This window comes from Staurois parvus, unplaced genomic scaffold (genome assembly GCF_062004578.1).
Source record: "Staurois parvus isolate SC_StPar_1 unplaced genomic scaffold, SC_StPar_1.0 ptg000155l, whole genome shotgun sequence".
Taxonomy (NCBI): Eukaryota; Metazoa; Chordata; class Amphibia; order Anura; family Ranidae; genus Staurois; species Staurois parvus.
This window is the reverse complement of record NW_028317951.1, coordinates 5505718-5528028: the sequence shown is the minus strand read 5'-3', so window position 1 is coordinate 5528028 and position 22311 is coordinate 5505718. Positions and strand designations below refer to the sequence as shown.

Genomic DNA, 22311 nt, shown 5'->3' with positions numbered 1-22311 from the left:
CCCCCCCCCCTCATATTTACCTGAGCCCCATCTCAATCCAGCGATGTGCATGAGAGCAGTGGTTCTCCTGGGTCTCTTTCTCATTGGCTCATACAGCAGTGGGACAATGTCTGTTCACGGGAGCGTTGCTCCGGAGTGTCCCCATAGCAAGAAACTTGCTATTGGGGGCACTCAGCAGAAGGGAGGAGCCAGGACCACTGGCAGTGGACCCAAAAAAAGAAGAGGATCAGGGCTGCTCTGTGCAAAACCATTACACAGAGCAGGTTAGTATAATATGTTTGTTTTTAGTTTTGTTTTGTTTGTTTTTTTAATTACAAACTTTAGAATCACTTTAAGTAAATCAAACCCAGTACTATATATTCCTGGCCGTTTGATCTTTCCTAGTGGGCCTTACCTAGGACAGAAATGACATAATGTAGCATTAGTTATCATTCTGCCTAGCTTATGAAGATGTCACAGTAATATGAATTATATTTGTTTTTTGTGTTTCATTCTCTCTGTGCTAAATAAACTCATTTATTTACTGTTGTTTTGATTGTGCGATGAATCATTTGTCTCACACATTCATATTATTATTATTATACAGTATTTATATAGCGCTAAAAGGTTTGCTCAGCGCTGTAAATTATAGTGGGGGACAGTACATGAGACAATACAGTAACAAAACAAAACACGAGGGATTCAAGGGCCCTGCTCTTTCGAGCTTACAATCTAGGATCAGGATGCTGATATTGTTTACTCACCTACTTACAATTTTATCTGGGGATTTGATTCACTTATGTCAGCAAGCATGAATCAGACTATAATGCTTTTGACAAAAAAGTGGATTTCAGTAAAGTCACTTATTTCTAATATGTTTCAGGATGCTGCCATTTGTATCAGTCTCTCACTAAAATGTTAGTGCACTAGGTATCCAGATGCATTAAGTGGACAGCAGATTAACGTCACGAAATAGGTGTTTTTAGGTTTAGGAAACATTCCTGGTGCCTCCTATAATGACAGACCTGGAAATGCCTTTCAGCAATTGAAAGCTAAACTCCAAGCAAGTAGCTAAACATGTATTTGAAATACATATGTATAAATGGTAAAATAATTTGCGGTTCTATCCACCTTAGTCCTGAGGTTTACAAAGCTATGCCAACAATGTAACAATGCTGGCAAGCTAACTTTTCTCTGTTGCGGTAAAGCATTTTGCTTGGCCATCTTCCTGCCCCCAGCCTTTAACTGGATAGTAAAGGAGCAGGAGCAGACTGACAAGCTCATCCCTCTGCTCTCTCTTCCTATCAAAGCATAAGCATACACCACACCTTAGGAACCTTGTACACAGGGTTGTCCAGCTGCAGGAGGGACAGGTGCAGCATCCAGTCCAACTGTAGGCAGCCTGTCAAAGTGTATGGATGGCGTATTGCATCCCTGGATGCACAGGGCCTCAAACACTGGTACCATCCGGTATAGCATTCAGCCCAGTCTAGTTGAGGCCTGCCATAGAGTTTGATAGGTCGCCTGCACCTGTCCCTCCCAGGCACTCTAAACCACTGAGGGGGGGACACTAGAGCTGGAAGGTCCTGTGTGCAAAGGATCTTTTTGGTTCTTAGTTCTGCCCTTCTTTTTTCATGTCTAAGCTGTAATGTACAAAATTTACAAAAGACAGATACCAGAAAAGTGCAAATTACTAAAATTACTAAAAATACATTTAGAGAACGTCGTGTTTTAGTTTAGTGAAAGTGAAATGTTAAGCTGGCCATACACTGTTAGTTAAAACTAATAGATTTCATTCTTCCACACAAAGGGCAGCACAGTGGTTAAATGGTTAGCACTTCCGCCTGGCAGTACTAGGGTTATTGGTTCAAATCCCAGCCATAGCACCACCTGCCTGGAGTTTGCATGTTCTCCCTGTGCCTGCGTGGGTTTCCTCCAGGTACTCTGGTTTCCTCCCACACTCCAAAGACATTCTGGTAGGTTAACTGGATCCTGTCTAAATTGGCCCTACTATGTGTATGTATGAATGTAAGTTAAGCACCTTAGTTTGTATGTCCTTGAGGGTTAGGGACTGATGTAAATGTAAAATATATGTATATGTAAAGCACTATGTAAATTGATGGCGCTATACAAGTACCTGAAATAAAATAAATGAGATGTATGGAGGATTTCCCCTATCAGAATACATTGATCAGTGGCTGCAGCTGACAGAAGCCAATCAAATGAATGTGCATCAGTATTATTCTATGCTGTGTATTGTGCTATGAGGAGTGAACATCTAGAAAAGACTGTTTTTGGTTGTTAGAAAAAAAAAACGACTTGACCGTTTCAGTTAGTAATCCTTAGAAAAGCTTTGAACATGACACAGCATTCACATTTTTTTTCTTCTTATGACAGACATAATATGGATCACAGTCTTTAGAATGCTTGCTCTGCCATAATAATATTCCACAGACAAACACAGAATTCTGAATTCTTCATCTCTTTTTATTGATCTCGGGAAGATCACACATTTGTACAACTCGTAAAAGCATAAGCAACATAGACAAGGTTATTGAAGTCATGTCTGAATTGCAGAGCTTTCTGCGGAAAGGCACATAAAATATTCTCTTTACAAATAAGTTGTAACATTTTCCCAATTTATGCTTTATAGAAATTAATATTTTCAAGGAAATTATACCTTATTTATCAAGAGTTAATTTGGAGCTGCAGTTGATTGTTTCAACCTTGAAATATGAAATACTCAAAATAATGTATAAAAAAAAAATATATATATATACAGTTGTGTTCAAAATAGCAGTGTGTTGAAAAAAGTGAATACAGCTTTCAAATCCTTCTAATAGCTTTTATTTCCATACACACAAATGCATTGGGAACACTGCACATTCTATTCCAAATCAAAACATGAAGAAAAATATATCAAATTTGTGTTGTTCCTCTAAAAAAATTGAAGAAAAGTGAATATTAGCCTGTTCAAAAAAATAGCAGTGTTTGTATTCTTCTTTACAAACTCAAACATTCACTATATAAACTGAAAAATTTTGAAGATTTTGCTTTCCTTTGAATCACTTAATGAATATTTAGTTGTATAAGCACTGTTTCTGAGAACTGCTGTACATCTGTGTTGCATGGAGTCAACCAACTTCTGGCACCTGTGAACAGGTATTCCAGCCCAGGATGATTGGACTACATTCCACAGTTCTTCTCTATTTCTTGGTTTTGCCTCAGAAACTGCATTTTTGATGTCACCCCACAAGTTTTCTATTGGATTAAGATCCGGGGATTGGGCTGGCCACTCCATAACGTCAATCTTGTTGGTCTGGAACCAAGATGTTGCACGTTTACTGGTGTGTTTGGGGTCACTGTCTTGTTGTTAGAACACCCATTTCAAGGGCATTTCCTCTTCAGCATAAGGCAGCATGACCTCTTCAAGTATTCTGATGTATTCAAACTGATCCATGATCCCTGGTATGCGATAAATAGGCCCAACACCGTAGTATGAGAAACATCCCCATATCATGATGCTTGTGCAACTATGCTTCACTGTCTTCACAGTGTACTGTGGCTTGAATTCAGTGTTTGGGGGTCGTCTGACAAACTGTCTCCGGCCACTAGACCCAAAAAGAACAATCTTACTTTCATCAGTCCACAAAATGTTGCCCCATTTCTCTTTAGGTCAGTCAATGTGCTCTTTGGCAAATTGTAACCTCATCAGCACATGTCTTTTTTTCAACAGTGGGACTTTGCGGGGGCTTCTTGCAGATAGCTTGGCTTCACATAGGCGTCTTCTAATTGTAACAGTACTCACAGGTAACTTTAGACCTTCTTTGATCTTCCTGGAGCTGATTGTTGGCTGAGTCCTTGCCATTTTGGCTATTCTTCTATCCATTTGAATGGTAGTTTTTCGCTTTCTTCCACGTCTTTCAGGTTTTGGTTGCTATTTTAAAGCATTTGCGATCATTTTAGCTGAGCAGCCTATCATTTTCTGCACTTCTTTATATGTTTTCCCCTCTCCAATCAACTTTTTAATCAAGGTACGCTGTTCTTCTGAACAATGTCTGGAACAACCAATTTTCCTCAGAATTTCAGAGAGAAATGCACTGTAACCAGCATGAACAACATTTGCTGCCTTCCTTCCTTAAATAAGGGCAATAATTGCCACCTGTTTTTCAAAGAATGAATGACCTCACTAACAGAACTCCACACTACTATTATTTTGAACATGCACCTTTCAATTAGCGATTCAATTACACAGAATCAGCAGCATGCATGTCATGACTGTTGGGTCTGTTGGATTTCTATTACTCTACTACACCTGCTAGTAAATTATTTGCCATGTAGAAATATCATTTCTACCAAAAACAGTGATTGATCAGGTTAGTGATGTCTGACTGCTATTATTTTGAACACAACTGTATATAATGTTTTTTTTTTTAATACTGAAAATTATGGGGACTGTAATACTGTTAGCTCACTAGCTAATGATTTTGTTTCATTTTGGAAAAAAAAGAGCTTTTGTATTACCTTTTTATAGAATATGTAGTATAAAGTAATTAGAAAAGGAAAAGTATGTCAATTAGATCTCGAGCATGTTGATAATATCCGTGTACACTCCATTCAAAATTGAGAGCTAAACATTGATATGCATACGGGTAGCAAAGACTACGTATATTTCTTACAGGTATTACACTATATTATTGTACTAAACTAGTCTGCCACAACCCCTATTGCCTTTGATCTGATAATTCTGGAACTCACCTGCTGATGATGCTGGAACACCTTCCTTACTGATAAAAAACAAAATGCCAGTAATAACAATTTTATAACAGCTACAATCAGATTCACACCTGCCTTTAACCTCCTCGGCAGTCTGATTATTTCCGATTTTTTTGTGCTGAAAGCGGTACCATTTTTTTGCATGGAAATATGTAGTTTTTTATTGTAGGCTGTAATTTTTAGGAATAACTCACTGAAATCTGTCCGAACAAGAGTCTAGTAAACATCCCGGGTAGGATAAAATTTGAAACACGAAATCATAAATTATAATTTAATAAATAATCATAAAAAATAATAATATAATAATAATAAATTTAATTCAATAATATAATCAAACCAAAAACACTGAAATTTTAAATACAGCGGCAAATTCGCACATCGCTGAGCAAAGTCGCAAAATCGTTTTCAGTGTCTGATGACGAATTTCCCCACGAATCATTATCACTCAATTCTGCAAGTGGTTCTGATTTACTATCGCTGTTCTCTAGCTGGTCTAAAACCGCTTTTGACGTAAAGGGACGCTTTTTGGACGCCATGGACTTTTCTAAGTTTCCAGGCAGAAAGAACAGTCAAAATGTAGGCAGGGCACAGGACAAAGCAGTAGGGACAAAATGTATGTGAAATGCATTGAAACAGCAATGTTTTACTATGTAATAATCAATTTTAAAAAAATGAAATTTTTAAAAAATTTCAAATTTGCCGCCGGTTCCAGCGCCCGTACGTCCCGACGTCACAGGGACCGGAACACGGAAGCTGGATGCCGGCATCGGCCGGAGGAGATGGCCGGGGACGCTGCAGGGGACACATCGTGGGAGCAAAGGACAAGGTAAGTGCTGCAGGGACTCCCTGAGCAGCGCCACATGGTAAGCCCGAGTGTAGCTCGGGGATACCGCTTGTGGTACTGAAATTTTACCCCGAGCTACACTCGGGAATACCGCTAAGGAGGTTAAAGTTTGAAAGCAAAAGGAAATATGGTGTAAAAGGAGAATGTTCCCAGAAAAGGTTCTAGGAAGTATAATTCTTCTGCCCTCCTACTGACCTTGTATGACTTACATGTTTTCTAATTATCCAGATGAAAAGCTAAATACACAGTTGAAATACATATTTGATTACTGTTTGATATGCCAAAGGATCTGTAGTTCTGTATACATTTTACATGGCATCTCCAGACTTGGTGGTTAAAGCTGGCCATGGATGGATCAAATCTTGACTTTTTTAGCAGGGACTGGCTGAGATTCAATCCATCTATGGGCAAGCTTGTTGTACCCAAGTTGATCCATCATTCGACTTGGGTGCAACAGCCTGTTGGATTTTTTGCATGCTATTACTGCGGCTATAGGCACTAGAAGTAATCTTTGTGTTCTGCCAGCCAGGAAGGCTCCCCACTGACAAAACACAATAGTGCTGCGGGAGGGATTCCCCCATCAACACAGAGCGATTTTCTTTCCTGAAACCCGTAGTTGCAGGAAATAAAATAAAATCATCTATGGCTTGTCTAAGTCATGTGTTAATAAATAAGCAAAATCTTAAGTGTAGGACAACTGTGTCCTCAATGCTGATTGAGTGAGCCATTCATTTTTGCACAGAATAGTGAAGGATCAAAGTAATGCGCAAGGAAAGCTATTACTTTCAGGTAAGTATCATTATTAGAAGAGTATTGTGATAAAGTAAACCCCAGAAGATAGAACGTATCAGGGCAGGGTTTGATAAGAAAACATTATTCCCTGTTTAGGTCAGGTTGTGATAAATGTTTGTAAGATTTAGCGAAAGGAAAAAATAGATTGCAGAAAGGGAGATAGTAAATTACTATCTTGTAGAGGTCACAGAGGTCTAATTGAGCTGTAAACAAACACATCTCGTAGAAACCTATGATGGATGCTCTGCAGGATGCTCTCTTTTTTTACAACAGAATATGATCTATATCTATATCTTAAAGCAAAAGGGAGCTGGCCAGGGGTCCCAGGAGCACCTACCATAAGGTGTTAGTATGCACAGTGTACTGGCAGATTATGGCAGACCTACCCATGGCTTTGTATTTTTCAAGTCATAGCTGGTCCATGCTCTCCATAGCTGCCCCTGCCATTTAGCTGTCAAGTAATGATGCAAGTTCTGTGGTTTTGCATTGGATTTGCATTATGACAATGCTAATTTGATCTCTTTCCCATCTTAAAAGAAACTGTACACTGTATTATTCATTCTCCATAGGTATTATAAAAAAGTTGCTAAAGGATAAATATGTTTTTTTCTTTTTGCTAGAATAGACTTACAATAGAATTCCTGGTATGAGTATTTTTCCATAGTTACATTGGTCCAGCTTGGACCAATGTAACTATGCATATACCATACCTGTGGGATCCATCTAGAAGATGGAAATCATTGTAGTAGACACCGCTACTACAGTGATCTTCACTTATGAAAGATATATAGGCCAGAGGAAAAATAGCGATATAAAATCAATATGTCCAAAAGCCTTTAACATTGCGCATCATGAATGTAGTAATCACAATAGTTGATTTAATTAGAGCTGCTAGTATACAACAATTGGACTAGTAAAATATATATGTGAAATAAACCCCACAAAAAACAACGCTCTCAAGCTTCAACTATACATATAAAATAAATAATAAACAAATAAATAATAAATACAAATTGAAAATTAAACTAAAATTATAATGAAAAACAATCACCAAATAAAGTGAAGTTGTGTGCCAAAAAACATATATAAATCAATATATGGTATATCAAATTAATATAAGATCCAACATAAAGTCCATTAAATAAAGTCCATATACATATTATATGATCTTCCTTCAATGAAGATATGGAATCTTTCTTTCACAAAATTCAGTCCTCCACAAACGTGAATATTCCAGTGCTCAACACCCCATCAAAGTGCAAACTCACCAGATACTGGTGATAAACCAGCATATCTTTCATATATCAATGGATGTGAGAAAAATCAGCAGCATATTGATAATACTCATTCATCAGATGATCTCAATACTCTCCATCATGGTAAGTATAAGCCACATATGAATAGATAGAAAACACTCTCCATATCGTAATACCCTTTCAGAATTTTATTCGTACAAATTCCCCTTTTAAAACGGCACTCACATTATGTAAGCAAATATAAAGCCTTTTTTTACTTAAAACCATTTTCAGCCTGCAGCACTTAGTACACTGCTCCCAACACACACAATAGCATCTCATCAACCTGCAACAGATGACGCGGTTGCGGTCACGTGGTCCGGACACGTGATGGCAGTGTGCGTGATGACGTCACTGCTGGAACACGCCCTAATGCGTTTCGTCACACGACTTCGTCTGAGGGTGTGATCAGCAGTTGATTAAGCTAGCCCTTATAGAGCCGCACATTCTCCTATAGCTTAACATTAATTAATATAGCAACGCCCTCTAATGATGGAACACAGGATGACCTATGCTCCACTGATTGCCTATATTAGACATCTTATCAGAGGGGAGTTGTAAACTGCTCCTTAGTGCCATCTTGTGTTCGATCAACATAATATCAATACCATACTTTAAATATACAAATAATGATAAAATAAATCCATCATCGAAACCATATATATCACGATACAAATATCACAAAATCATATTAATATAATATAAATAATACAATTAATAAACTAAACTAAAATAAAATTAAAATAAATGAATTAATAATCACCAATAAAGCAATTCAAATCCAATTCGACATTTAGACCATTAGGGGTTAGAACTTCAGTTAAATATATCCATCTGGTTTCACATTTAGATAGTTCTCTTAGTCTGTTTGACCCACGCAACATGCGAGGAATGGAGTCAACTCCCCATAATTTGATACAGGAAGGATCTCGATTATGATATTTTCTAAAGTGCATAGACACACTATGATATTTATAACCTTTCATTATATTTTTCAAATGTTCCAAAATTCTAATTTTCAAATTTCTTTTAGTCCGGCCTATATATATAAGGCCACACAGATATTCTAAAGCATAAACCACATGAGTGGACTCACAAGTTATAAAGGTGGCTAACTCAAACTCCCTTCCATTAGATTTGGACTGGAATTTAGTAAGACTACTAAATTTATTAGTCACTAGATGACAAGCTGAACATTTTTTACAAGAATAGAAGCCTTTTCTATCCCAGAACATACCCACATGTTTTGGTGGATCCAAAATCTTTTTAACTACTTTATCCCCAATAGTAGGGGCCTTTCTGTAAATAAAGATGAGTTTATCTGGAATAATGGTCCCTAATATTCTATCCATTTGTAATATATGCCAATGTTTATGGAAAATATGTTCCACATCTCTATATTGTGTATGAAAATTAGATATGAAACCCCATTGATGTTTATCATTCAATTCTAATTTAGGTTTATCCCCAAGTAGTTGATCTCTGGGTATATTAAATACTTCATTCACTGTTTTCTGAAGACACTCCTGATTATACATGTCATCTATAAATCTTTTATATAGCAAAATCTGTGTATGGCCATGGTTGAAGACAAAGCGGTCTTCCCATTTCGCCATAAACAGATTGGCTATACTTGGTGCAAAGCGAGCACCCATGGCTACTCCTCTCTTCTGGGGAAAAAACTCCCCATTATACCAAAAATAGTTGTGGGATAAACAAAAATCCAAAGCATTCCTAAGGAAATTTTTTTGGTTATATGGTATATCATCCCTTCTACTTTAGGCCCAATTCAGTGCCAATAGAGCATCCTCATGTTGAATGATAGTATACAAAGAGGAAACATCTGCCGTTACTAAATACGCATTAGGGAGGTCCACTATAGACGTCCCCTCTAAAAATCTTAATAAATGTTTTGTATCTCGCAAATAAGCTTTAGTAGAACATACACTGGCTTGTAAAAAAACATCCAGGTATTGCCCCAGTCTAGCAGAGACTGAGCCAATACCATTGACAATGGGTCTAGCAGGTGGGTTTTATATATCCTTGTGAATTTTGGGCAAAGTATAAATGATAGGAATCCTACTCATACTAGGAATCAAATAATTACTCTCTTTTTTATTTAATACTCTAGTTCTATAACCATAGTTAATCAATGTTTTAAAATTTTCTCTATATCTATTAGTAAGATCTTTATTTATCTTAACATAAGTATTAGAATCAGATAACATCTCCACCATCTGATTGTGGTAGAAAGATTTACTGAGAACAACCATCCCTTCACCCTTGTCAGCACTTATGTTCGGGTCCTGTGCAGAGCAGCTGTCCTGCCACATTTTGAAAACAGGAGGTCACCCTGTTGGGACAATCGCCATCCATGGAATGCTTTGCATTTTCTAAAAAAAAATGCAACACATTCCCTGATAGGATCAAGTGGAGAGTATTACATCACTGTCCTGTCTCTCCACCTAGTCAAAGAACTCATGTGTTCTGGAAATGCAAAGCATCTTCTGAATGGTGCCCACACTGGGGGTTATTTACTAAAACTGGAGAGTGCAAAATCTGGTGCAACTCTGCATAGAAACCAGTCAGCTGCCATGTTTTATTGTCAAAGCTTAATTGAACAAGCTGAAGTTAGAAGTTGATTGGCAACCATGCACAGCTGCACCAGATTCTGAGTGCACCCGTTTTAGTAAATCTCCCCCTGAGCAGGCAAACTCCTTGTTCACAATGCAGCAGGACAGCTGCTTGGCACAGGACCTGGAAGCTAATGGAGATAACTGTAGTAGCAGTTTCTACTACAGTGATTTCCTGCTCCTAGAGGGATCCTACAAGCATGATATATGCATAGTTACATTGCTCCAGTCCACTCTGGAACTATAACTATGTAATGTAACTTTAAAAGTAATGTAAAAATAACCATATGTAGAGTTCATAGTTAAAGTGATTCTAAAAGCTTACTTTTTTAAGAAAAAATAACAAACATGTCTATACTTACGTGCTGTGTGCAGTGGTTTTGAACAGAGCAGCCCTGATCCTCCTCTTCTCGGGTCACCCACCGGTGTTCCTTGCCCCTTCCGCCTGTCAGGTGCCCCCACAGCAAGCAGCTTGCTAAGGGACACCCGCTGCTTCATGTGTTCATTCACACACGGAGCCATGGCTCGGCCCCACCCCATCTCTCTTCTCATTGGCTCACTGGCTGTGATTGATAGCAGTGGGAAGCCAATGAGAAGAGGGAGTCCCGGGATAGCTGAGACTCCAGTGCACAATGCTGGATCACGAGGGAGCTTGGGTGAGTATTGGGGGGGATGGTGCACAGAGAAGCCTTTAGAACCAGTTTAAATAAACAATGAAATAGGACAAATCTTGTAAATTCTGGGGTATAGTTATTAATTTTTTCACTAAAGATTGACACAAATTTCACATATTTTTATTACATAAGATTTAATTAGCCTCAATTAATTTTTCTGAATCTTGTGTAAAACATTGATAAAAAAGACCCATTTGTGCTTACTGCTAAGTTGTATGATTCCATTCAAAGCTAGAACAGGTCTTCTGAAATCAACAGTCCATAAATGATGCAGTTAGTTACTCAAGTGTACTGGAACATTAGAGTTCAATACAAGGTTTGCTGTCTGAGGAGTGTGTGATGAACATCAGTGATTCACATTGAAGTTTTCCTTTTGGACCCTGTTTCTACTTGTTTCTGAGCTCCTGTAGTTCATGCTTAGTTGGACCTACTGATATCCCAAATATCTGAGCTTGTATGATCCTTTCTTTATCCAAATTAGACCACCTTTGAGCCACCAGAGACCCATCGTTGACAGGTCCATCGTAATTTAAACATGGGCCAAAAAAACACATATTGGATTATGCTGCTTTGTACTGCCAAACCACATCCAATATACTGTAGGCTTTCAAGCTGAATTTTCTCTTTGTTCCCCTAATTCTCCCAGCAGAACTTCTCAAAACCTGATTGTAGCCCACAGAAATCCTATTTTTAAGCATAAAATAGTTTTGCTGATTGGGTTACACAAAATAAGTAGTTATGTGTTTGTTTTCTGTTTCTCAGCTATTCTGAGAGCATCCAATTAGTTGCTGTGGGCATCTGTGCTGCTGTTATATGAAATGGTTTTGATCCATTTTGTATTTTGCATTATTTGAAATATTTTGATAAAGATTCTTTGAGCAGATGTTCATCTCTGATCTCTCCTGGCATCTGCATGCTCTAGTTGTGCAGTGTAGGTGTCAGAAGATTTCCCATTAGGATATTTGCTGTTTGCACTTCAGAGTAGGTATGTAATGGAAGGGATCACTACATGAGCTCCAGTGCAGTGTTTTAGAGCACAACATACTTAGGGCTCGTTCTCACTTGACTGTTTTACTAACTCTTGCCAACGCCCCTATAGCGTTTGGCAAGCGTTAGTCCGGCGTTTGCGTAGCGTTTTTTAACGCTCGGCAAACGCTCCGCAAACGCCGCATGCGCGGTTCAGCGGCGGTTGCTAGGCATTTGCCAAGCGTTAAAAACGCCCCACAACAACCTATCATGAAGTTTGAATGGTGTTACCGCTCTGCAAACGCCCCGCAACCGCCGGCGTTTGCGGAGCAGCACCATAGACTAGAATAGGAGGCTTCAACGCCTCCTGACTCGACCAGAGGCGTCCATTTTGCCGCTACGCTAACGCTTCCGTTAGAACAGCACTACGTGCTGCAATGTGCAGAATTGTCCGAGGCGTTTTGGAAGCGGTAAAAACAATTCCCAAACGCCTTTCTGCCGCCTGCACACAACGCTAGTGTGAACGTAGCCTTAATGTGCACCTAAAACAATATCAATTCCCCCTCCACTGCCCTTCATTTCCCATTAGATGAACAAGTAAAAAAATATAGCAGACTTCAATCCAGAAGGAGGCATTCCCCTTACATTGTACTTCAACCCAGGGCCTTGCAGCATAAGGGGGGGGGGGGGATTTCCCCTTTTATGTGAACCCTAAGAATAAACCTCCCCTATTGCCCATCTTATGGTCTATTAAATAAGTGCATCCAGAACTGCTGGAGCATAGCAAAGGTAAAGACCAACATTTTAAAGCCCTTAATTCCAAACTTAATAAAGCATTTTGCAGACTTGGTAGCCATGGTTTTTATGAAGTAGGGCATGTGAACCAATGATAAATAATACACTAATAGGTTACCAGAGATGACATTTTTTCCATGTATTGATTATGGCCAACAAGCATGAAACAGTTATATTCAGTTTGTAACAAGTGGCTCGATTTTAGGCTAATTCTGTGGTATACACCAGCAGTTCTAGATGTACAGACAGCCAAGGGGCTTAATGAAACAATTTGCATGGTTCTACCCACTATGACAAAATAAAGAATAAAACTTGTTTTGGGACTTGTGATGGATCAAGACATGGGAACACCTTCTGTTCTAGGAAGACATTCTGGAATTCTGTTACCCTTAAGCTTATTATTACTGCAATCAAATGAAAAAAAGGCAAAAGCTAGGTATTTAGGTAAGCCAAATTTCATGTAAAGCAGCTAGAATTTGGTTTGATGTAATACCAAGAGAGAAAAATGATAGTTATACTCATGGTACCTTTCAGATGGGTGGCATTCTGTTCCAATCGGGGGGGGCATCAACAGACCCACTACCCTCTAGGCTGATGTAAATGGACATGATCCATATACATCTTTTTACCTCCAATCCATCATGTCTGGAAAAGGACACTTTTTTTTTTCTTTTAGACCTAAATGGTGATTGGATATAAACAGAAGCACATCCATTTATGTCCTCCTGCCTATAGACAAGTGTTTCTCAACCTTTTCTCAGTGAAGACACCCTTTAAAATTATGGAAATTCCCCAGGCACCCTTTATAATTCTAAAATGGGGTTCCTTTAAGACTGTCCGTAATTTTAAAAGGGCACCGCATTCTATAATGCAGTACACCCAATATTAGAGGTGAATTCTTCCAAAGTAAATACACTTTTGCACACTGGTACTGAGTAGTATTCCAGTGTTTCTCTTCTCCCTCAGTTTTATCCATCACTGACCTAATATGACCCCAGCACTGACGAAAAGGGGCAGGAGAGAGTCATACTAGGATGCTGCGCAGACAGCTGTCATCCTCCCTATCAACTGATGATGTCATTGGTTGTCAGTACGCTGGTGGCTAGAAGGTTGTGATGGTGTACAATGAAAACCTGTGGCTTTGTGTAACTAAAAGGTAGGCTTTTTCCACCCTCTGGCTTGTATACAAGTTTTGGGCAATTTCTACACATTTTGCCAAGACACCTCTGAAGAAACCTCAAGATGCACCCAAGGGTGTCTGGGCACAATGGCTGAGAAAGGCCAATAGGCCAACATTGAGCTTCCATTCAGGTTTGTCTGAAAAAATAACATGTGGATGTGTGAAAGGTCCCTCTCTTGAAACAATAATTTATCTAAAATTTTCCACCCTCTGGCTTGTATACAAGTTTTGGGCAATTTCTACACATTTTGCCAAGACACCTCTGAAGAAACCTCAAGATGCACCCAAGGGTGTCTGGGCACAATGGCTGAGAAAGGCCAATAGGCCAACATTGAGCTTCCATTCAGGTTTGTCTGAAAAAATAACATGTGGATGTGTGAAAGGTCCCTCTCTTGAAACAATAATTTATCCAAAATAAAGTTGCATTATTTAAGGAAGCCTTTCTCTACTTATTCAACATGGAGGAACCCTTGAAATAACTTTCCAGTCTCTCAAAACCCCTACTAAAAATTACTATATCTACAACTCATGATAGATTAGTGAGATGGTCAGTGGGAAGAATGCACCTTACACTTGTGGTCACTGGGAAGAATCACGCTTTTACAGATAGCTAAAAAGACCACTGGTGTCAGTGCTTACTCATCTGAAAAGCAGAAATCTCTCATTGCTCAAGGAACCCCTAGTAACCTGTGGAGGATTCCTAGGGTTTCATGGGTACCTGGTTGAGAAATCCAGATTTAAGTTATATTTATGTGAACTTACTGCAAATCCGAAACATCTCCATATAGCATAGTTTTCCTAATAAAGTAGCATATTTATGCTGTTTTATTTTGTTTGTTTGCTTTAAATTTTATTTTCCCATAAGCAGTAAAACGTTCTTCACGATGCTAGAGGCTTTTCTGAAATGTGTGAAATATAAAAATGCATGAAAAAAAATCTGAAAGTGTTTAGGATTAAAGAAATGATTACTTGTTTTTTTGTTATGCAGTCTGCAGCCGAATACGTAAAGACCCATCTGCCTGAGGTTCTAAAACAACATCTTCAGGATTTTGAAAGGGATAAAGAGAACAGCGTGCTCTCCTACCAAACAATCCTGGAACAGCAGATTCTGGCAATAGACCGAGAGTTGCTTGAGAAACTTTCAGGGTCCTACGATGAAGCAGGTATGTGTTGTTATGTCCCTGCTCGTTAGCTTATATTGGTCAAAGCCAACATGTCTTTCACATGTTGTACTACATGACAGTGATATATACCAAAGTTTATTACATCGTTTTATTGTAAAGTGCTGCATATGGAGAAGATGTGATGTCAGTTCTAAAAATGGCTTATCTGCCTTTAAGCATATGTTGATGCGCATATGGAAAGTTTTACTTCTCTGAAGTGCATAAAATGTTTTGTCAATGTATATTGTATAACAGGCCTTGAAATTTCCACTCGCCTGCTGCCCCGAGGTATACAAGGCGTTTGCCTAGGGCGTCACTTTTTAGGGGGGCGGTGCAGCGGCAACGCCGCCCCCCCTCTTTTCAACGGAAGGGACACTTAGTACAGGGGTGGGCTGCTGTGTCTTACCTGGGTCTGCGACTCCATCTCCCATTCCCACGTCGATCCGATCCACGAGGGGCTTCTGGAGGAGGGGTAGGGAGGTTGTCAACGGGTCCGGTGTCTTCATTTCCCTATATCGCGATGTGTGGGCGGGATGACATGCCGCCCTTGTCATCTTGCCACACCCCCGGGATCCCTCAACAGCCTATGGCAGCTTGTCCCTCCCTCTGCAAGCTCCGCCTCCTTGCCGCTGGTTGTCCACCGGAACTGTAGCTCAGGAAAGACACACACGCGGCCAATCACCAGCGAGGAGGCGGAGCTTGGAGAGGAGGAGCCGAGCAGCAGTGCAAAGATCAAAGAAGTGAGGGAGCAGCCGGCGCAAGTGAAGAGGAGAACTGCAAGTGAAGAGAAGGAAGACAGCTGACCGGTAAGTGTTTGTGTCGTGCAGATGGTGCTGCTGCTGCAGCCAGGTATGCTGCCTGTGGATGGGAGAGGAAGGGAGTGAGCCCAGGCTGGAGCAGGGGTCAGCAAGGTAAGTGTCATTGATGCCAGTGGGAGGAATAGTGCCCCATCATTGGTGTCACTGATACCAATGATGGGACACTATTCCTCCCACTAACACCAATGATGGGGCACTATATCCCCCCCACTGACACCAACGATGGGGAACTATTCCTCCCCCCACTGACACCAACGATGGGGCACTATTCCTCCCCCCACTGACACCAACAATGGGGCACTATTCCTCCCCCCACTGACACCAATGATGGGACACTATCCCCCCCCCCACTGACACCAATGATGGGACACTATTCCCCCCTCCACTGACACCAATGATGGGGCACTATTCCCCCCCCCCACTGACACCAATGATGGGGCACTATTTCCCCCCCCACACACACACTGACACCAATGATATACATGTGTCTGTGTATGTATGTACATGTGTCTGTGTGTGTGTGTACATGTGTCTGTGCGTGTGTATTTCTTTGTATGTACATGTATCTGTGTGTATGCGTGTATGTATGTGCCTGTGTGTGTGTATACATGTGTCTGTATGTGTGTGTGTGTGTACATGTGACTTTGTGCGTTTGTGTACATGTGTCTCTGTGTGTGTATGTGTATATGTACATGTCTGTGTGTATGTACATGTATCTGTGTGTATGCGTGTATGTATGTGCCTGTGTGTGTGTATACACGTGTCTGTATGTGTGTGTGTGTACATGTGACTTTGTGCATTTTTGTACATGTGTCTCTGTGTGTGTATGTGTATATATACATGTCTGTGTGTGTGTACAGGTGTCTCTGTTTGTGTGTGTTTGTTGGTGGCGAGTAACTCTTAATGCCTGGCTAGTAGCTCAGGACTTGAAATTTTAAGCCCTGTTGTATAATATACCTGAAACGTTTTTTTCTGATAAATCATTCCCCCAACATACTGTATCTGCTTACATAAACATATAGGAATATAATTGAATCTAATTTTATATACTGTATATCCTGTAATGTGTGTTAGCTGCTGGTTGCTGGACCATAAGTGAGGCTTAATGGTGCCGCTCAGAACCTGGAAATGAGATAAAGCCATCCTGCAAGCAGGAGGAAACGAAGGAAGCAGCATCCTGAAGATATTCCAGTATCTCAAGTGAACAAACAGACGCCACTCAAAACCAGCCCTGGGAGTCAAACCTATGAAGTATGTAGAGTGGCCTCAGCACTCTTCTAGCCACACCCGCTGATGCGTTTTGCCTGCCCATCAGTCGGTAGCCTCTGTAACCAAGCCCTGATTGGCGGGGGAAAACGCATAAGAGAGTGTGGCTAGAGCAATGCTGAGGCTAGTCTACATACTTCATAGGTCTGACTCCCGGGGCTGGTCTTGACCAGCTGCTGGTTGCTGACGCACAGTGGTCATATGATTGGAATCCGGTCCTGCTGGCTATCGATGTTTTTTAGGACCGAGAGCCAGAGCGTGCTCCCAGCACATAAACATTGCCCGTCCAGCAACGCATATGTGTGGCGTGTGGGCATTTATCCACTGCACATATGGGTTCCCATTGCAACATGTTAGAAAGCTAGTGTGTTTATATTGTGTAAATTATTGACAGTATGTACACAGGAGCAGCCATATTTGTTGATTGCATGCACAGGCTCTACTTCTTGCTCTGCTTCACCTTACTGTTCCTTCTTATAATGTAAGTCTTTGGGTTTGCTGACTTCTTGAAAGAGTGCACTCCTGTCTGGCTGATATGCATCCCTGTGTAGTTTATATGTTATCTCAACAGTTAAGCAAAGGTAGAGTGAACCCATTGAGCCACTGAGGACTCACTCTAGTTTTCTCTCTCTCTCTCTCTCTCTCTGTATATATATACTGTATATATATATATATATATGTATATATACACACTATATTGGCAAAAGTATTGGGATGCCTGCCTACACACACACATGAAATTTAATGGCATCCCAGTCTTAGTCCATAGGGTTCATTAACTGAGTTGGCCCAACTCTTCTGGGAATGCTGTCCACAAGGATTAGGAGTGTCTATGGGAATGTTTGACCATTCTTCCAGAAGTGCATTTGTGAGGTCAGGCACTGATGTCACATAAGAAGGCCTGACTTGCAGTCTCCGCTCTAAGTCATCCCAAAGGTGATCTATCGGGTTGAGGTCAGGACAGTCAAGTTCCTCCACCCCAAACTCGCTCATCCATGTCTTTATGGACCTTGCTTTGTGCACTGGTGTGCAGTCATGTTGGAACAGGGAAGGGCCATCCCCAAACTGTTCCCACAAAGTTGGGAGCATGAAATTGTCCAAAATGTCTTTGTATGCTGACACCTTAAGGTTTCTCTTTACTGGAACTAACAGGCCAACCCCAACATCCATCAGATTGCCAGACAGAGAACCATGATTAATCACTTCAGAGAACACATCTCCACTGCTCTAGAGTCCAGTGGCGGTGTACTTTACACCACTGAATCCAATGCTTTGCATTGCACTTGGTGATGTAAGGCTTGGTTGCAGCTGCTTGGCCATGGAAACCCATTCCATGAAGCTCTCTATGCACTGTTGTTGTGCTAATGTGAAGGCCACACAAAGTTTGGAGATCTTTAGTTATTGATTTTGCAGACAGTTGGCAACTTTTGCGCACTGTGTGCTTTAGCATGCACTGACCCTGACACTGTTATTTTATGTGGCTTACCACTTCATGGCTGAGTTGCTGTTGTTCCCAGTTGCTTCCACTTTATGATAATACCAATAACAGTTGACCGTGGAATATTTAGTAGCAAGGAAACTTCACAAATGCACTTACTGAACAGGTGGCAACCTATCACGGTACCACACTTGAATTCATTCAGCTCCTGAGAGCGACCCATTTTTTCACAAATATTTGTAGAAGCAGTCTACATGCCTAACGGCTTGATTTTATATACCTGTGGCCATGGAGGTGATTGGAACACCTGAATTCAATGATTTGGAGGGGTGTCCCAATACTTTTGGAAATATAGAATATATATATATGTGTATATGTATAAATAAATATATATATATATATATATTTACACAGTTAGGTCCATATATATTTGGACACAGGCACAATTTTTTCCAGGTATTTACCAAAATGTATTCAGGCTATAGTTATATAATGGATATTGGCAGAAAGTGCAATTTGAGGGTATTTACATCCAAATTGGAGGAAGGGTTTAGGAATTACAACTCTTAAGAGTAGCCATCCCCCCTTTTTCAAGGGACCAAAAGTAATTGGACAATTGAATCAAAAGCTGTTTCATGGCCAGGTGTGGGCTACTCCTTCGTTATTTCTTCATCAATTAAGCAGGTAAAAGATCTGAAGTTGATTCTAAGTGTGGTATTTGCATTTGGAGTCTATTACTGTGAACCTACATCATGCTTCCAAATGAGCTGTCCATGCAAGTGAAACAGGCCATTATAAGGCTTCAAAAACTAAACAAATCCATCAGAGAGATAGCAGCAACATTAGGAGTGGCCAAATCAACAGTATGGTATGGGTGACCTCAGCAACACAAAAAGGCATGGAAGACAACAGGGGTGAAAGATCGCAGGATCCTCTCTATGGTAAAGAAAAACCCATTCACAACATCAAGACAAGTGAAAGACACTCTCCAGGAGGTGGGCGTATCATTGTCAAAGTCTACAATCAAGAGAAGAATTCACAAGATCAAATACAGAGGGTTCACCACAAGGTACAAACCATTCATAAGCCTGAAGAATAGAAAAGCCAGATTAGACTTTGCCAAAAAACATCTAAAAAAGCCAGACCAATTTTGGAAAGGCATTCTTTGGATTGATGAAACTAAGATTCATCTGTACCAGAATGACTGGAAAAAAAAGTGTAGAGAAGGCTTGAAACAGCTCATGATCCAAAGCACATAACGTCGTCTGTAAAACATGGTGATGACATTAGCATGTATGGCTTCCAGTGGCACTGGGTAATTGGTGTTTATTGATGATGTGACAGAAGACAGAAGCAGCCGGATGAATTCTGCAGTGTTTAGAGATATATTGTCAACCCTGATTCAGCCAAATGCTGCAAAGTTGATTGGACGGCGCTTCATAGTACAGATGGACAATGATACAAAACACACTGCAAAAGCAACCCAGGAAAAGAAGGAAAAGAAGTGGAATATTCTGCAATGGCCGAGTCAGTCACCAGATCTCAACCCAATTGAGCATGCATTTCACTTGTTGAAGGCAAAACTAAAGGCAGAAAGACCCACAAACAAAGAACAACTGAAGACAACTGCAGTTAGAGCCTATAAAGCATCAGAAAGGAGGAAACCCAGTCTTTGGTAATGTCCATGGGTTCCAGACTTCAGGCAGTCATTGCCCGTAAAGGATTCTCAACAAAATATTAAAAAGAAACATTTTATTTATGATTATATTCATTTGTCCAATTACTTTCGTTCCCTTGAAAAAGGAGGGGGTGGCTAATCTTAAGAGTTGTAATTCCTAAACCCTTCCTCCAATTTGGATGTACATACCCTCACATTAAACCTGAGATTGTGCACTTTCTGCCCATATCCATTATATAACTATAGCTTGACTATGTTTTGGTAAATACCTGAAAGAAATCTAAAATTGTGACTATGTCCAAATATATATGAACCTAACTGTGTATATATATATTGTACTTGTTCTTTAAGACTAAGTTTAAAATTAAGATCTTTAGGACTTGTTCTTCAACACATTCCCAAACTCTCCAAATTATAAAAAAATAGAGTTTTGGGGCATCTGCAAAATTGGACATATACTCGGGGAAGCCAAGTAAACAGTTTGCTTGTTGACATTTCAGAATGGATATGCACTACAACATCCATTTACAAGTACAGTGCACTCATTCCCTTTCCTCCAGGTAACATCAATACAATAGAGTCACTCCGGGAGTGTGCCGTATTAGTTGCTACTAGGTCCACTAGTGATGTAATACCCAGTTGATTCAATCAGGGCTGAATCTGGAACTTGTAAGTGCAAACCTTAAGAAATCCCCTGCAGATATATGGAAATTTAAGAACATGTGTCAATAAGTGACAGTTCTGTTTGTTTAATTTTTATATAGCTCATATGTTAACACCATGTAGGTTTACTTAAGTATTTGGAAGTATTTTCAGAAATAAATGTTGGAGGTTGGAGAGGATTCACTACTCTCGGGGGAGTTGTATCTCCAAACTATAGTCAACAAAAACAGAAAACAATTTGAGCTGGAATGGTGCAGCAAATACAATTTCCTTTTTCCATTCTGAGAAAGTTGCTTCTCATTAGCAGGAGAATTGTGTGGAACTCTTTGGCAGTCAGTGAAATTGCAGTGAGGATGTCTCTGGCAAAGTTCTATTCCACAGGGGCATTAGGACATATCAAAAGTCCATGTCTTCCTCAGAAGTTTCTAACATATAAGAATATTGCATATTTAATGTCGGGCAGAAGATACAAAGACATCACTCTGAGGATAACTTCATCCTCCATGGGCATTTTATCTGACACTCAACAAATATACACAATCAGAACAGACAGATGAGATTAATACAAATCAAGAAGAACAAAACAGCATAAAAACTAGTAATGTATGCAATGAAAGATGAGCATATAAGCTAGATGAATAGAGCAGTCTTACTCTGATGTCTGCTTTTCGTTTCCTTCGGAGATCCCATGCTGACTACTCTTTATACTGCACAATATAAAATTCTCACGGCTCTTATACATCGTCTTTAGTGTTCAGGTGACAATTTTATGATCACATTGAAGAGAAACACACTGAATAGAGGAGTTAAAGAAAGCCACATAAGCCACTATATGCTTTAGGCCAGTAAAAGTTTGAGTATATGTTGCAGTAAAGTTTGGAAATTTAACATTTTCAAATGGTAAAGTTTGAAAAAATGTTGAACCCCTGAAATACTGTACTTAAGTTTCATAGGATAAGATCTGGGTCAATTAAAGTAGAATTACCAGTCAATAGCTAACCATAGCTATTCTATTTAACCCTGTAAAAAAAAAAGATACATATACCTACCTATTCTGAAGCTGCTCAGGTTTGTCTCCAGTGACAGTTTCTGTGTGCAGGAGATAGCTGACAGTGGCTGGGAAATTATATCACCCATAGACGTACTGTGGGGTGTCAGCTGCCCCTCCTGCACACACAAACCGCTGCACACTGTCCAGCCTGGGACCAGACCGGAGCTGCTTCAAAATAGGTAAATATAGGGATCTTTCTTTTACAAGGTTAGATAGAATAGCTTTAGAATGGAGTGAGAGTAGATTTAGCTTTAGATATCTTTTGATTCCACTTTAAGCTGGTCTGGTCAAAAGAAGAAC

The 22311-nt window shown here is 39.9% G+C and overlaps 1 protein-coding gene across 1 annotated transcript in view; it reads left to right on the top strand.

Annotated features, from left to right (window-relative positions):
• The window catches only part of PPM1L (protein phosphatase, Mg2+/Mn2+ dependent 1L), a 376266-nt gene that overhangs the window by 257608 nt on the left and 96347 nt on the right, over positions 1–22311 (top strand). Inside the window, exon 2 of the mRNA XM_089675445.1 lies at positions 14923–15097. Coding sequence (XP_089531571.1) covers positions 14923–15097 — 175 coding nt within the window. The remainder of the gene's footprint in view (positions 1–14922; positions 15098–22311) is intronic.